General features: G+C 42.1%; 1 protein-coding gene across 1 annotated transcript in view; it reads left to right on the plus strand.

Annotated features, from left to right (window-relative positions):
• Positions 1 to 1,667, plus strand: part of N4bp2 (NEDD4 binding protein 2) — a 66,258-nt gene extending 64,591 nt beyond the window's left edge. The window contains exons 18-19 of the mRNA XM_021210316.2: positions 240 to 363; positions 1,397 to 1,667. Of these exons, the coding sequence (XP_021065975.1) occupies positions 240 to 363; positions 1,397 to 1,442 (170 nt within the window). The 3' untranslated portion in view covers positions 1,443 to 1,667. The remainder of the gene's footprint in view (positions 1 to 239; positions 364 to 1,396) is intronic.
• Positions 1,668 to 18,183: the final 16,516 nt, after the last annotated feature.

The following is an 18,183-nucleotide window of genomic DNA, read 5'->3' on the forward strand; positions in this document are numbered from 1 at the left end:
CCTTATTCCACATCCTCTGTCTCAGCCCCCTGCTGCCAAGTGTGTGCTCAAGTCTAGTTCCACTCATGTCTTTAGATGGATAAACTGCTTCAAGGCTCTATGTACTTTAAAACATACCACCACCCCTGAGTTTTAAATGTCTAGAACATCATGAAAATAATTTCATATGCTTTTGATAGTTAGATTTTCTGTTAGGAATGTAAAAACTGATTTTATTGTTCTGTTTCCCACTTTAACAGAATTTAAGCAGAGTGGTGGTAAGCCCTATCTGTCGGTGATCACTGGGAGAGGAAATCATAGCCAGGGAGGCGTTGCTCGGATCAAACCAGCTGTCATTAAATACCTCACAAGCCACAGCTTCAGGTGAGTAGACTTCTGCTCCAGTATGTTCAAAACTATTCAGATAGTCACTTCGGTTCAGGTATCTGATTTCAGTCACAAATCGGTGGTTTAAAGGATAACTTTTCTTGCTAGGTTTATATTGTCTGGTAATGAGAAACTAGAGGAAAAGATGGCTTTCTCAGGGACAATCTGCTAAGACTTTCTATTGTAAATTTAAAATTAAAAAATAAAAAAAAAAGATCTTTTTGAATCCTTTGTTACTGCATTCCTGAGCAGAACTAGAGGGCATAGGAGGGGTTAGGCCTTGCTGGTTTTGAAGGACAAAGTATATTTGTGGGACTTTAGGTGAAATAGGTAGAATTTGGATGTGTTTAAACTGTAGCTGAAGTTGTAATGGAATTTGTATGTCCTTTAAGTTAAGTGCACAATTGATTTTTATTGTTAGGTATGGAGTATCCTTTTCCAATGTAGTCACTAGCCAGCAATAGAAATGGACAAGGGAAACCCTAAGGGTGAGGCTTTGCTGCTCAAGAGATTGTCTGAGAACACCAGTCGTTAATCTCCCCTTGCCTTGGAATCTTCCAGTTGCAGTTAGTGTAAGACTTCTTTATGCCGCGCAGTGAGGTATCACTTGTTTACCTTTAGAGAACAGTAGTATTAATTTTGTACATAAAAGTTAGAAGCCTTTTGGGGCTAGTTTTACAATTGGGTTGGTTAGATTAGAACTTCATTGAGTTGAGGTAATACAACATCTTATCTTTGATACAGCAGAGTCTTCTTCATGAAGGTCAAATTCAGACCTGAGAAGTTGTGAAAAATCATAAGTTATGTCAACCAGGGATCTAGGGATAACCTGCAGCTTTTGGGTTGTATTGTCTTAGATGGTAAATCAGGGATTGCAACAGAGATAGTGGTTCTGGATGTTAATAAAGGAGGCAATGGCGGTAGCAAATATTAAGTATAGACAATGCAAATTGATTAGAAGATAGGTTTTTTTTTTTTTTAAGTAGTTTAAATTTTTTATATTTAAATATCTCATTTCTCATTTCTACAGGTTCTCTGAAATTAAACCAGGGTGCTTGAAAGTCATGCTAAAGTGAAACTTACAGCCCTGGACTTTGAAGCGTGAGGTTTGTGGGCTGATGTTGGTTTTACGTGTAGTAATTCAGTCAGTTCGATTTTCAAATGTATTTTATTAGGAATGTAAAACAAGAAAAATGTTTTTCAGAATCCAGTTTTTTTTTTTACTTGATCAAATGCCAGTTCGTTACTTGTTGAAACATTAAAGGGAATTTTTATTAATTACAAAATGTCTAAAAAAATTATCACCTGCAGTTTAAAATCTTAAGTGCTGTATTGTAGTTAGGAAACCAACCAACCAACCAACACTGCCTTTGTGTTCCGGTTCACATTTAGAAAGTCCTAAGGGCAGCGGGCCTAGGGCCTCGCAAAGAATTGGCTAAGCAGTGGAGGAGGAGGGCGAGCAGCAGATAGAGTTCTTCCTGCGTTCAGAGCTTAACACAAAATTATTTTTTGTGTTAAGATTTTAGACAGGAGGACACTTGATTGTTTTTCTTTGTATCTCTCTTCCCTTCCCTTCCAAGCTGCTCTGTATGTTTTTCTGGGAGGAAAGTTGGGTCTGAGAGTAACTTGTAGTCTCCTATGTACAATAGGTAGCATTCAGAGAAGGAGAGCCGGCTCTGGGTGTTGCCTGTGAGTCCTGGACTGTCTGTGCAGTGACACAGAGCCCCAATGGCTGGTTTAGACTCAGACATCATTTCTAAGCTGCAGGGAGTCAGTTCTACTGACTTAAGTGCAAAAACATTTTTTTGCTATAACTGTAAAAGAAACCCTTGTAATTAGAAAGAATTTTTTACCTTTATTTTGAAAAGGAGCCAACTTTCTGAAAGAAAAGTCTCAATGTTTTTTGAGCTAGTGTCCTGTTTGTGTGTAAATTCTGGTTTCCTTTCTACAGAATTTGTGTGGCAAAGTATACTTTTTCTAGAATGACACAGTAGTTACTATAAATCTAACTTTGGACATACAGAGTATTTTCAACATATACAGTGTTCACAAACATTTGTGTTGCATTTATAACCTTCATCAGGAATGCGGCCGTGCCCTCCCCTGTAAGGTCCTGACAGACAGAGTGAGCTCCCAAAGAGCATTTTAATGGGAATAAAACTTAGAACCACGTTTTTATGTCTTGTGAATCATGCTTTTAAAAAAGAGCCTTACCATTGAATTTTATTTCCATAAAAACAAAAATCTATGTTTGTTACCTACAAATAGTTAGTGATTACTGATACTCAAGTACTTATATTTTTAGACTTGTAATAATTTGTTTTAAAAATTGCAGTAGTGCAGCATATACCATTTTTGGTAATGCTTAGAAGTGTTTTATATATATATATATTACAAATAAAGCAGTTCCCTTTTACAACTTAGTACAAAAATCATAATCAGTAGTTAATAAAGTAAGCATATTCCTGTGTTCAAGTTAATATGATACAAAAACCGAGACAATTTACAACCTGGAATTATTGGAGTGTGTGCAGCTGCATACTCATTTTCTGTGTTTTATATTTTTTCATGTTTTAAAAACACATTTGAATATTTCAGACAGATTTATATTATTACTGTGATTCTAATTAATAAGAGAGCAGTGAGATGAAGTCCTAGTATGCCTGCAGCTGGAGGCTGTGGCTAGAAGCCCCCAGAAAGCAGAAGCCCAGCAGTGGTTCTTTATGATGGAGTTAAACCCAGTGCAGACCTCAGAATTGCTATGAAGACCCAGTTGGCCTCAAACTCACAATCCTTCTGCCTCACCTTCCTAAATATTGAGGCTATAGGTGTGTTTTGCCATGCTGGGCTTCATATCCTTTAATTATTAACTATAAATACACAAAGTTTGAACATCATATATATTTATAGTCCCACATTTCCTTCCCCGCCCTCCTGTCTGGTATCATTGAAGCAGTTACAATTGTGAGCGATCATTTTCTGAACTTTCACTTACTGATCTCTGAATCTTGTGTCCTAGCCAGAGGTAGAGATACTTTGTCGATCAAAGATTTTCCTTTTGATCACTTCTGAATTTTATATGTCTATTTTATATGTCAGAGGTAAAGATGGTTTAGAGATGACCCAGGTTAGAAGAGCTCTTTGTAAACCTAGTATTTTAAAACATTTTAAAAGTATAGTATTTCTTCCCCCAAACTTGGAAGATCTTAGTAGCAGTTATATACATTAAAAATCTGTTACTGGTATCAACTCAATGAAAACAGAAAATTGATAGGAATCACATGACAGTCAGTGTGAGGGCCATTTTCAGTCTTTTTGCTTATCCTGTGAGACAATTGGAGCATGTTTTCTGACATTTATTAGCTGTTGATATATTGGTATTATTTTTGAGTTGAAGTTTTCTTCTGTTTATTAGTATTTACATACTACTTGTATACTGTGACATTTAAGTATCATCCATATTATATAGTGGAAACTGTGACTGAAATGATATGTATTAGAACAGATTTGAGAAGAAACAACTTCCAGTTCTTTGGGGTGGTTTCCTGTCCTTTGTTTTGGTCTTTTTCTTTATAAATTCAAGTGTTCTGTTTGCTTTAGAAGGACATATGTAAGGGCATGTTAATTAGTTCTGAGCTGGCAGTTGGAAACTTTTGAAACTCAAGAAATTGCTCTGACAATGTTTTAACTGCTCTCAATTAAGAAAATGTAAGAAATGGACAAAAATAATGTGTGCTGTTTTTTCTGAGTGCTTTTCCATTGTGCAATGAGGTGACACTGATGATGTCCTGTGCCGTGCTTAAGTGTCGCTTATTTTTAAATACTTGTAAAGAAAACAGACTTAAATGTCTGCGTGGCCAAAACCTAGTGCCATTTAAAAGGAAAAGTAAGTTGATGTAGAATGTATGTTAATGGTGCTTATTTTTAAAGTGTGATTTAAGTTTACAGTATTACTTGATGCCTCTTTACAGAAGCGAATAGAGAAACGAGGCTGGAACACACCTGTGTCCTGAAGCCTTCCTAACCTCAGTTAGATGATACCAGAGTTCATTCACTGTCCTCACATTTGAGCTTGACTTCTGTGGTCAGGTGATGAACCTGCTTTGTTGAATTCCCCCTCTCTGTCTCATTAAAGTGCCACATTGCAGCTAACAGTTGAAGAATAGACTATAAGATTTTCAAACGGTATATCAGAAACAAAATGTTTTTATTTGTACTATAAAAATGTGATTTTTTCTGTCAACTCTGTACTTTTTTATTGAAAATGTTTATAACGTTGCTTTTAAATTTTCTTATGAAACCATTTACAAATTACACACTTAATTTAATAAAATGCTTTCATCACAGTCCAGTGTGAAGAAATCCTTCATTTGATGTGGTCAGTTTAGTGGCTTATATATTTAAAGATGTGTCTTTGTGATTCTCTGGGAACAGTGTCATAAAATCTCCACTCTGGACAGCTGTGCCAGCTTGTGTTGCTTATGCAAGTGGGTTCACTTTTGGAAAAGAAAAGTGGGCTAGCTTCACTCTTCACACCCTTGCATCTTTTGACTGACAATCAAAATTCGGAGTTGTTATTTGTTCCTGTTAGGAACACAAACAATACTCAGCTTCATTCAGCTCAAAAAAAAAACATAATTTATCAAAGATGTTAGCATACTTATTCAACAAATATTTACTGAGCACTTGTTACTGAAAACATAGTGTAATACAGTTTCTACCCACAGTTGTCTTATAGTCTCAGCAATTAATATGTGTATAGTGATTCATATTGCCTAATACTTTCATATATGCTTTCTTGTGGGTCTCTAGGGGATCATCTTACATAGATGGTGCTTCCCCAGTTCAATGGATAGAGACATACAGGACTACAGAAGTTTACTGGCTTGCCAGTTAGTAGCAGAGGCACAGCACCAACCTAGACTATCTGATTCCTAGTGTGTAACAGCTACATATGTCCTTAAAGAGAGACATGAGCTTGATGTGATGGTGCAGAGACAGGAGGATCTCTTGAGTTTGAGGCTAGCCTGGTCTATATAGTAAGTTCCAGAATAGCTAGACTTGTATAGTCAGACCCTGTCTCAAATAAGAATAATATAAAAAGTAGAAGAAAAAAAAAAAAGAAAAGAGGGGAGGGGTGGCTGGTTAACATGTCTGAAAAAAAAATCTCTCATTTTTGGAGTTGCCTTTGTCCTGTATCCAGAGAAAGCTAGTATTTTGGAGAGATGGTGGGTGACCAAGTATTTTGGATAAGACATAATGGCTTATTTCTCTCTTGATACTAAATGCCAGAGGTAAAGATCTAGGACTGGTGTGAGCTCTCTGATCCATGAACTGTTTTGAAGAATTTAAGGTCCTTTTAATTTTTTGTCATTTTATTGAAAGGATTGGAGGGTGGCAGCGGGCAGGTGCCAGTGCTTTGAAAGGTGCTTTTTGGAAGCTCTGTAGTATATTTCAATTTTCATGTTATTAGCCAGAATGTAGTCATGTGGTCACATGCACCTACAAGCAAGTCTGGGAAGTGACCTGGTTCAGACTGCCTATATTTAGCTAAGTTTTGAGTATCCTCTTGAAAGAAAGAAAATAGATATCACTCTCTGCCTTGTCATTTTTACCATGATATATATACAAATAAGTAGAAATTAGTTCTTGATGCATTCCTTCATCAGGTGATAGATAACTTCCAAATCCTAAAGAGTAATAAGGGAAACCCACAATGTTATGCATTTTGATTTTAAACATTGAAGTAATCTTAGTAATGGCTGAGGAAATTGGTTCTGGGCTCATCACTTGACTGCTAACAGGATCACTTTTGAATTGACAACTTAGTGGTAGCAACTGGGTGTAGCCTGTAGATTATTCCTGGTGATAATGCTCAGTTAACCCATTGGCATATTACTTTATGCCTCCTCTTTTAACTGTATCATGTCAAAAAGCTCAATATTTGGTGCGTGTGATTTGCAACAAGTAAAACAGACTAGGAGCTAGGTTTCCATCTGCATCTGGGGCTCCGAGCCTGCTTATGCAGAAGGAACTGGGGAGAGAAGGTCACGGTTTTGCAGATGGTGGGGGGAACTTAACCAAAGCTCTCCCGCTACAAATGTGTAACTGAGTCTCTTTCAGTAAGGGAAAGATTGCGGCCTATAGAAGTCTTTGTCTTTATGTGCGTTCACTTGCCTCTGCTGGGTGCTGGAGCTGTCCTTGTGGTCACACTCATGGTCACAATTTCTTTCATTAGTTTTAATAGCAGAAGAGATACTAGCTCTTTAATATCACTGAAGTTTCACAGTATACGCATATTCGTTAGGTAAGGGTGGAGAAATGACAGTGAGTGTAAACCATCAGTGGCCTGTCTCTCGTCGGATGCAGGAAGCTGCAGGTTGTAGTGAGGTGAAGCGGGGTGGCAGTGAGGCCCCTTATTTAAAGGGTACTGGGAAATGGTGCTGAAGATACTTGGTTTCCTATGTCATCAGATAAATACTCTTTTAAACAAGAAGCTGTGAGACATGTCTAAGACAGCCAGGCTTGTTTTGAACACCTTGTCTTGAGGCCTGTAGCTTGCATTCTCATTGTATCAATGGTATAACAAGGGAAGTTGTGTCAGGAATGATGTGTTCTACAGTGGATACAATTTTTCGAGAGTTGAGAAATTTAGGGTATCCTTTAAAGAAAATGAAAGTATTACTGTGGAAACCAGTCCTACTTCCAGCACAAGGGGAAGTCTTGTGGCCTTCATTAGGGAAGGAGCTAGGCGACCTCTATCAGAGCTCCTTGGAGGATGCTAATCTATCTAGTCATGCTTCTGGTATTGTTACACCAACCTTTTCTATTTAATATGAGATATGAGCATGTTTTGTACATACTTGGACTGACCCACTGGGGGAATTGGGAAAACTACAAATTCTGAATGAAAGCATTAACACTCCAAAAACATGGCACAATTGGCAAGTAGGTAGAAGGTGCTGCCAAGGCCAGGTGGAAATGCCCTTTGCCAAAGGTACCTCAGAAAACAACTCAAAGCCCAGAAAACTTGGTACTAATAAGAGACCTCTAAATTAGCACCCTGAAGGACATTTCGTCCTTGAAGGGATGAGAATAAGTCAGATAACTAGTTTCCCCACCCAGGAGCCCGCAAGGACCATTGCCATTGGTTAATCTTTGGTTTTCACAGATGAACAGCTGAAAGTCACATACCTACCCCATAGTGGTCAAAGAGCAGCAACCCCCCCGCCCCCAACCCTCCTCACATCTTTCAAGACAGGAACTGCATTTAAGTGTTGCCAAACTAGTCACGCCATTGTTAGCTGCCTGGCTGGGGCTAACGCAGAACTCGGAAAACTCACCTGCATCTTGGAGAATGAAGCCTATAATACCCAGCAATGTATAGGAATTATGGAAGACTGAAGTATGAACTATGTCAAGCAGACCATTGGGCACAGTCACCAAAATATAGAGTGGGAAGTGAACAAGAACTATTTTTTTTTAAATCACACACACACACACATACACACACACACACACACACACACACACAGTAGCTGTGTTCAGACACTCCAGAAGAGGGCGTCTGATCACTTTATAGATAAAGTGATGGGAATTGAACTCAGGACCTCTGGAAGAACAGTCAGTGTTCCTAACCGCTGAGCCATCTCTCCAGCCCAGATGGTTTCTTCAAAACCAGTTGCAGAGAAGAACACTGATGAAGGGAGGACTTAGACATAAAGGCTTGAAATATGTTAGCCAGTTGCCTCTGGGAACTTTCTGTGGGTCCTCCTGGCTCAGCAAAACAAAGCAAAGTGTACTGCAATAAACAGTGCTTAACAGTGGGAGCACTGAGTGGGGAGTGGCCATGCTGAGCTCTTAAAGTTTGCTGCTTTACAAAGTGCACGCTAGAAATGACGCGGTAGGGATTTACTTGAAAATAGGTGGTGGAGGGGATGAACTAATACAGCTTAGGGTCTACATGAATTCAAGCATGGATTGGCAGAGTCAGGAGGGTCAATAATTTGGAGTTACTCTGGATGGTATGGGGAGATGTTGCCTCAAAACCAAAATCAGTTTGGATGTAAGTTAGTAACTGTTGAAGATGGGCTGAATATTGAATGTCTATTTTTGAATACACTTAAAACTGTACAGACAGTTTTTGGTTGTGGTAGGATTTTCGGTTTGTTCTCTCTTATGAGACATGGTCTTGCGAGGTGGCACAGACTCAAGTTCCTCTCATTTGTGCCTTCCATATGTAGGAACTGCCGATGTGCCCCTGTGTCCAACTGAAAACGTTTTTCTTTTCTTTCTTTTTTTTTTTTAAGTCATTGGGTTATTTAAAGAAGTGGACGGTAGGTAGGCTTGTGTCTGGAATGAGTTCTTGCAGAATTAACCTGCTTAGTAGCTACCACTGCGGCTAGATTTAAAGGTGAGGCACCAGGAAGGAAGCCACCACCACAGATGTTTCTAGCCTACCCTGAGTACATATCAGAAAAGCTTTGCAGAAAACGGAGACATCTCTGCTACGTGATTTCTCAGCAGAATAAGCAATAGCAACAGAGAGGTGCCCTGGACCTTCCTACTTCCAGACCTCAGCAAGGCCTGTTCTCCGTGGAGAACTGCATCTGCAGGCATGGTCTGGGAAGCAAGCTTTGCAGCCCTGCAGCACAGCAAGCTCATTAGAAGTGGAGCAGGAGGGCTGGAGAGGTGGCTCAGCGGTTAAGAGCACTCACTGCTCTTCTGAAGGTCATGAGTTCAAATCCCAGCAACCACATGGTGGCTCACAACCATCCGTAATGAGATCTGATTCCCCCTTCTGGTGTGTCTGACGACAGCTACAGTGTACTTACATATAAAGAAGAAGTGGGGCAGGAGAAGGGGCTGTCTGTATCTGCTACACTGGGGAGAAGAGATAGGTACAGTGGGGACAGTTGTGTGTCTCATCCCAGCTACTTAGGGATCTTGGGGAAACACTTGTTTGCTCACTCGTCTCTGCGGCATGACAAGACCCTGACAGATGTAGGCATGTAGTGTGACTTTCCTGCTGCTGTGATAAAATGCCCGACAGAAGCAAGCTAGGGAAGAGGGGAATTATTTTGGCTCACAGTCTGAAGGTGCAGCTCATCACTGCGGGGAAGGTGTGGCATTAGGGTTGGTTACTGTATCCACAGGGAGATGTGTACTGGAGCTCAGAAGCCTTTGATTTAGCCTTGGGGAGGGGCCGCCCACAGCTAAGGGGAAATCTTTAGTCCTCAGTTGAACCTCAGCACCCTCACGGACATCCCCAGGATGAGTGTTTCCATGGCCATGGCAATCAAGTTGACAATGAAGATTAATTCTGGCACCTGGGCTGTATAGGAGTCTGCCAGGGAATTGGGTGTGTGTGTGTGGGGGTGCACACTGGCAATTTCAGCATTCAGGGGAGGGGTGGAGGCAGGGGAATTGGGAGCTCATCTTTGCCTTCATTATGAGCCCCTGCTCTCAAGGGAAAACATTGGAGGAAGTGGTCCAGGATCTATTTAAAGTTCCTCCTCCCATCATTTAATGCAGCAGCATGTGATACACATTATCTGCTGGGGCTCTTTTCTTTTTGTACATAAAAAAAAAAATGGGTATGTTAGGAAGAACTGTCAATTTTACTTGTGTGTGTGTGTGTGTGTGTGTGTGTGTGTGTGTGTGTAAAAGAGTAGGACTCAAGTCTAAATTTTTATTTCTCATAGTAGTGGGTTTCACGCTGTATGCACAAGAACTGTTCATAAACTATGTAGTTAAAAATACAGATTTCTCCCCTCAAGATAGGACCCTGAAGTTTCAGTGAACTTGCTATGTAAGCTGAACAGTCCCCACCAAAGACTTCAGCCTTGGCTCCCGCCGCACTCCTGAACTCTGTGCCCCTTTATGTTTACGTGCACTAGCTTGCTTAGTCCGCAGAACAGTTAGGAGGAGCCGAGGCACCTTGTCCGAGACTGCGCGGGAGGTGATGGAGCCAGGATTCAGACTAATCAGCCAGGCTCACAGCCTGTGCCCTGGACCTGCATGGGGCTTAAGTTATTCTAGACTTGCAATTAATTAAGGGGAAACCCGGACTCATCTTAGCTGCATGCTGTTAACAAGGCTTACCCACCTTGTGGATTTCCCTAACTAGTCTCAGGGCTGTTAAGTTTACACTAATTTCTTAACACTTTCCAGCTCTGTCCACTTCTAACTTCCAAGCTCCCATCCTTGCATACACACTTGCTCGAGTATGCATACACACACACACACACACACACACACACACACACACACACACACATCCAAAGTCCAGACGACATTGTCTTTCCTTTGTTACTGTCCACCTTGTCCAGACAGGGCCTCACTGACTATGGAGCGGTCTCAGCTAGGCTGGCTTGCCCGTGAACCCTGTCTCTGCCCCTCAGTGCTTGGGTGACAGGCATTGTTAGACCAGGATTGATAGTGACATGGAAATAAAAGGAGACTGACCTCTTTAGAAGCAGATTGTCCCATAGGAGGAACAACAATATGAACTAACCAGTACCCCCAGAGCTCCCAGGGACTAAACCACCAACCAAAGAGCACACATGGTAGGATTCATGGCTCCAGCTGCATAGGTAGCAGAGGATGGCCTAGTTGGTCATCAATGGGAGGAGAGGCCCTTGGTCCTGTGAAGGCTTTATGCCTCAGTGTAGGGGAATGCCAGGGCCAGGAAGTGGGAGTGGGTGGGTTGGGGAGGAGGGGGAGGGGGGAGGGAATAGGGGATTTTTGGAGGGGAAAGCAGGAAAGGGGACATTTGAAATGTAAATAAATATCAGAGAGAGAGAGGGAGAGAGAGAGAGAGAGAAGAAAGAGAAAGAGAAAGAGAAAGAAAGAAAGAAAGAAAGAAAGAAAGAAAGAAAGAAAGAAAGAAAGAAAGAAAAAGAAGCAGATTGTCCATTAATCAGAACAATGGAAGGGAGCAGTGGCCTTGCAGGGCAAGAGAAGGGAACAATAGGGACTGTTTCCCTTCAGGCTCCAGGTGCAGAGGCTGGCACATTGATCTTGTCAAAAGCGTCCCGGGTCCCAACAGCATAATGGTGTGGCCAGTCAAATCATGCTGGTCCACCACGTGGCTGACTTTCATGGCATGGTGTTGACATCCCCCCAATTCTCCACTGAAAAAGCTGATTTACAGTTTGCTGCTCTGGGTGTTGTCTTTTAAATGTTAATAAAGGTGTCTGCAAGCTCAAGTTTCCATTGGAGTCCATTCTTAGATCATTTTATTAATGAGATTAAGACCCCTTAGATGGGACTACTTCTATGGTATCTACTAAATATGAAGGGATTCCCCTCAGATTTACAATAACAGGAGTGGTTCAGGGCACTGTATGTCTAAAGGTGAAGTGGCTGGCAAGTCATGGCCCTGGTGAGGAATCAGGCATGGACCGGGGAAAATGGAGTCCTGAAGACAAAGAACAGCTTCAGGAAGTCAGAGTCCAAAGGGAAGTTGGAGGAGGTAGGAAGGGAGCGAATTTCAGAGTTTGAAATATTAGCGTTGAGGATCCTTGTTCCCCACAGTTTGATTTGTGGTGCATCACAGAGATGGTTGTCATCACAGTAGAGAAGGGCAGAGAGCTAATACTGGATTTCCGGGTCATCCACTCTATACAAATTATCCAGGAAGATTATAGACAGTGCCATAGAGTACAAGATTGAAAGTCAGCCTGCTGGAAGATGGCTGAACTAGAAAAAAATGTTTTCTGTATTCGTACAGTCCCCAACTTTCACCCTGATTGGATATGACTCATTCCAGTGACACTCAGAAGGGGGATTTGTTAGGATCATTCTTCACTCTGCTGTTCTGTATTCACTGGAGGGAGGAGATGGATAGGGTGACAGGAGAAACTCACAAAGGGGTCATGAGGAACGGATGTGGTCCGGGCTCCTCCGAATCACTTTGCAGGGAGAATTCAGTTTGACATTCCTTCTTGTTTGTTTTCCCATCTGAATTTATGACAAAACCAATGAAATACACTCTTAGGAAGATGCACTAAAGCTGATGGGATGGCTCAGTGCCTAAAGATACTTGCTGCCCTATAGTGCAAACCTGGTGTCTTAGTTAGGGTTTCCATTGCTGTGAGAGACACCATGACCAAGGCAACTCTTATGAGAGACAACATTTAATTGGGGCTGGCTTACAGTTTCAGAGGTTCAGCCCGTTATCATGACAGGAAGCATGGCAGCCTCCAGGCAGACATGGTGCAGGCAGAGCTGAGAGTTGTACATCTTGATCCAAAGCCATCCAGGAGGGAACTCTTCTTCCACACTGGGTGGGGCTTGAGCCTAGGACCTCAAAGCCCACCCCTACAGTGCCACACTTCCTCCAACAAGGCCACTCCTCCTAAGAGTGCCATGTCTCATGGGCCAAGCATATTCAAACCACCACACCTGGTGACCTGAGCTTGATTCCTGGAACCCACTTAAAAGATGGGAGGGGAGAACCAACTCTACCAAGTTGTCCTCTGACCTCCACACGTGAGACATGCACACACACAATTTAAAAGATGATACGTTATTTCACAATGCTGCAATTTTACTACAGATAGGAAAACCGAGGACTCATGACCACTCCCCTCAGTCTCTTTGCTAAGACTTCAGCGTAACTGAGTGCATATGGAGAAGTCACTAGTTTTGGAGGGACAACTTTCGGGTGAGGTTCTCTTGCATCATTGAGTCAGGCAGGGGCTGGGCTCAGTACTCCAGGCTAACTAGCATGCCAGCAGTCTTTGAGCTGCTGTGCAATTCTCCCATCTCCATCTCCCATCAAGAAAGGGTGCTGGGGGGCTGGAGAGATGGCTCAATGGTTAAGATCACTGGCTGTTCTTCCAGAGGACCTGAGTTCAATTTCCAGCAACCATGTAGCAGCTTGCAGCTGTCTGTAACTCCAGACCCAGGGGATAGAGCACCCTCATACAGACATACATGCAGGCTAAACACGTAAGTGCATAAAATAAAATTAAAAAAATCTTTTAAAAAGAAAAAAAAAAAAGAAAGAATGGGTGCTGGAATTACAGATGTAAGCCACCACAAAGGGCTTTTTCTGGGTTCCGGTCCTTGAAATTGCGTCATCAGATTTAGGCAGCAAACATTTTTATCCACTCAGCCCTTATCTGTTCCTCTCCCCCCTTAGGCAAAATTAATTTCTTCTCATCAAAAATAATTCCCAGCAGTTAGAACCTAGGAATCTTTTTTAAAGTACCTTATTATTTTGTGTTATACTTACAGATTTCTTAGCTAGAATTTCTGAATATAGTTTTCCTCTTGGTTCCTGTCCTTAGAGTCTGAAGTCACAAGTCTTTGATTTTATTTAATCCAACTCAGATCTCATTTTGGAAGTAGGCAGCTCAAAAAAAAAAAAAAAAATCTGTGTTTTTAAGGGGAATAGAAGCAAGGTTGGGGAGATGGCTCAGTGTGTAAAGCCTTTGGCATGCAAGCATGTGAAGATCAAAATTCAGGTCTTCAGGTCTCCAGAGCTCATGTAAAAGCTGGGCAGCCACCTATAATTCTAGAACTCGGGGGGCAGAGACAGTGAATCTCCAAGGCAAACTGGCTAGCTCTGGGTTCATCAGGAGACCCCATCTCCATAAATAAAGTGGGGGGCAATCAAAAAAGCATCCCACTTCAGGTTTGGACTCCTGTGTGTGTAAGTGCACACACATGCTAACACACACATGCATATGCAAAACAAGCAAGATACAAAAGGCTATTCATTATATGATCCCATTTTTAAAACAGAAAATATGGGAGGCTGGGTCTGGAGAGATGGTTCCGTGGTTAAGAACATTTGCTATTTTTCCAGAGGATGGAGTTCAATTCCCAGCACCCACATCAGGTCGGCAGTTCACAGCTGTTTATAACTCCAGCCAAAGGAAATCCAGTGCCTCTGACTTCTACAGGTACCTAAAATATGCACACACCCCAAAGCATAAACATATTTTAAAACACCTCTCTCTCTCTCTCTCTCTCTCTCTCTCTCTCTCTCTCTCTCTCTCTCTCCCCCTCTCTCTCCCCCCCCCGTGTGTGTGTGTGTGTGTGTGTGTACAGTACAAACACATAAAATGAAATGAATAGATTCTGGGGTGTCTTAGGGTTTCAATCACTGTGACAAAACACCAGGACCAGAAAGCAAGTTGGGGAGGAAAGGGTTTATTCAGCTTACACTTCCACACTGCTGTTCACCACCAAACAAAGTCAGGACAGGAACTCAAACAGAGTAGGATCCTGGAGGCGGGGAGCTGATGCTAAGGCCATGGAGGGATGCTGCTTACTGGCTAATCCCCCAATGGCTTGCTCAGCCTGCTTTCCTATAGGACCCAGTGCTGAGGTCCTGAGAAAGGCTGGAATGGGAATGTCACTGATTCCATAGTGACTGAGAGACAGTAGTAGATGCAGGCTGCTAGTTCAGGCGCTCTCTCTGTTCCCTGATGATTCTCAGTATTCTTTATTCTTTAGCTTAATCATTAACTCCATGGTTCCCCCAGAGAGAGCCTGAACACAGCCTTTTTATTTACTAAAGCTTCATCATCAAGGCTTTGATCATTGGGAGTAATTATCAAGAATTCTTAGATTTATGTAAACTCTATAAGTCCCGGATCAACAGTCCCAGCTCCGGTTTCCTTAGAGCAGACGCAAGCACAAAGCAAGCGCACATTTCCTTACAGGTTTCCACAGCCTGTTCTTTACAGGTAGCTGGCCACAGCTCCTCTTAGTTTTCTGGTACAGCAGACAGCAGTCTTTAATAACTGCTTCCATGTAAGAATAGAAAAATGACAAACTACTAAAACTAAAATGAAGTTTATGTAAATAAAACAGTAAGACAGTGTTCTCTAATATCTTTCCAGGCATTGCTGTCTTCAATTCTTCAAACAGCTAAGAAAAACAAAACAAAAAACCAGAGCATTAACTTTTCTATGCTTCTACATCACCTTTTAATTCTCTAATCTCCATTTCCTTATCCTAGCAATTCCATAGCCCCATGCACTCTCCTTGCAATACTAATTATTCCTAAACCATACATAAATTCTTATTTTTCTATCCATACCTTTCTTCCTGAAACCATTCTCTCTATCCTTAATATCTCTAAATTCATCCTGGCTAATCAATGCAGCAGTCGTGGGACTCCTGCTTCCTCGTGATCCCAAATTCAAGGCCAAATCTGGCAACAAACCATTTCCAAAAAGGACCCTGTAGGCTTTTATGGCCCTTGTGATTAAATGGCCTAGATCCTTTCCCATGACCCTGAAGGCCAAGTGGAGGGCCTGTTCCTTGTCTTTCACAGCCTCTTTCCTGAAAACCGCATCTGTTTCATTTACTATGGTATGATTAGCTCTGAGTAACGGGGGTGGGGGTGGGGAGCATATTCTCCAGAAGGGAAGATTGAAAGTAGAGTAGTAAAGACAGTGAGTGGATCAACCTTGGGGAAACAGCAACCGTCAGCACACGTCGGGGTCAGGAGGTCATGAGATGAACAGCCTGTCGGTGCTCCAGGGGCAGGAATTATGTCACACCTCCCCTCACGCAACATTTCCCAGAGCAGCAACCCACGACCAAGTCAGGGATGCCACCACCCACAATGGGCCCTCCCCGCATTGATCACTAACTGGGAAAATGCCTTGCAGCTGGATCTCATGGAGGCACTTCCTCAAGGGAGGCTCCTTCCTCTCTGAGGACTCTGGCTTGTGTCAAGTTGACACAGAACCAGCTAGTCCCGTGGTCCTGATGACTTAGCTTCGGAGGTGGCACGTTAGGAAGGCAGTAAAAGAATAGGCTGGAGAGATGGCCGAGTGGCAAGAGGTCACACTGCTTTAGCAGAGTTCGGTTCCCAGCACCCAAGGCAGGCAGCTCCCAACTTCCGGTAGGGTTCTGCAGACTCCTGCCCTCACATGCTGTGCACACGGACGCGGACACATACACATCATCCTTTACAGAGTCATTCTAACCCTCACTTGTGCTCCTTGGTGGCCTGATGTGAAGAACTGTGTGCTCTGAAGAGCCGCAGACAAAAGGGCGAGCGTTTCCTTCAGTCCACCCTCCCCGCCGCTCTCACGCTTTCTCGCGTCTCCTAGATACCCTAAAGTTTCTGTCTCCCTGCTCCTTCCTTTGCCCTTCTCTCAAAACTCTTTGACATCTCTGCTTTTTTTTCTTTGTGTGTGTGTGTGTGTGTTTTTTTTTTCCTCCATAGTTCATACTCCCAGATCTTTTTGGTTACAAACTTTCTCAGTGGTTCTCAGCCTGTGAGCTGAGGGGCTATGTATCGGATATCCTACATATTGGGTGTTTGTGATTCATAGCAGTAGCAAAATTACAGTTATGAGACAGCAACAAAAATAATGTTATGGTTGGGGGGTACCACGACATGAGGGACCGTGTTAAAGGGCCGCGGCAGTAGGAGGGTTTAGAGCCACTGCTCTGTACTGAGGTCTTCAAGCCTTTGCTTCCTTCCCACTCTCCTTTGTCTGATAAGCCGATGGGGAGGATGGGGGCTGTAGATAGAAAGTGATCAGGGTACACATTTCAGAGGAGGAAGGAAACTGTGACTACTCCCACACTGATAATGTTTGTTTCTGTTACATATGAAAAATGATGAAGACTTTAAGAAATAGAACCTCAGAGTTGGCAGGTCACACAGCTGTCATTGCCTGAACAGTTACTTTGTAACCTGTGTATATCAGTTTTTAAAGCTAGATACATTTTAGAAAGTAGATACAATTAATAGGTGTATATTTTTACATATAATGAAAATCACACATATATATATACAAATGGTATGTTTTTTCTTAAATATATTTTATCATTTTATTTTTAATGCATATATGGTGATTGTATACATTTATAGAGTGCAAAGTGAGACATCTCAATATACACATGATAGACCAGGGTAAATTATCTATATTTTATTTCACTCCAGGCTGTTATATATCAAATATTGGCTAATCGGGCTAGTGTCTAAGAAGGTGCAGTATTTTCAGGCAATGAATTATCTCCATTTCAGTTTTTGTTGGAGACTGTAGCTGCTACTAGCCAAGGAGGGAGGCAGGCCCTTAGGGCCCATTTCAGATGGAATAAGGGAAAAGGTAGACTTGATGGAAGCATGCTTTCTGAGTGAATGAAGCCTTGCATTCGTAGGCTGTAGATGTTCATTCAGTTACAGGTAGGAAAAAGTATGCTCCTAAACATTTGGCAAAATTCCTGAATATCAGAGAAAAATCTCATGTTTCTAGATAGGAGAAAAACAGGACATCAGATAGTGGGGTCGTAGCTTTACAACTGAGAACACCAGGGAGTGACTCAAAAAGCCTTGACCAGTGAGGTATCACTCAGCTGCCAGTGTGAGCCACAGAAGGTAAAGATGCCAAAATGAGTCACACACACACACACACACACATGCGCGCACACACACAATGCACACATACCCACATGAAGGAAGGATTCAAAGTCTCTGACCAAATAGCAAATTATGAGAAAAGAGATTTAAAGAAGGGAGAGAAGTACAAAGGTGTGTGTGCACATACTGTGTGTATGCACATACATACAGGTGTGCATACATATAAACACATATGTACATACATACATGGATGGTGATCATGGAATGACTGAAAATATGCAGTCTACATATTATATAAAAACTCGTCAGATAATTGAGACCTAGGGAGAGCCTGGGAGTAATAGTCACAGCATTTCTCAGCAAAACCCAAGATGTAGAGTGAATGGATGAGGTTTAAATAAAAACCGTCCATCCCGGGAGTCGTGGTGCACACCTTTAATCCCAGCTATCAGGAGGCAGATTTCTCATGGTGG

Source organism: Mus pahari, chromosome 13 (genome assembly GCF_900095145.1).
Source record: "Mus pahari chromosome 13, PAHARI_EIJ_v1.1, whole genome shotgun sequence".
NCBI lineage: Eukaryota > Metazoa > Chordata > Mammalia > Rodentia > Muridae > Mus > Mus pahari.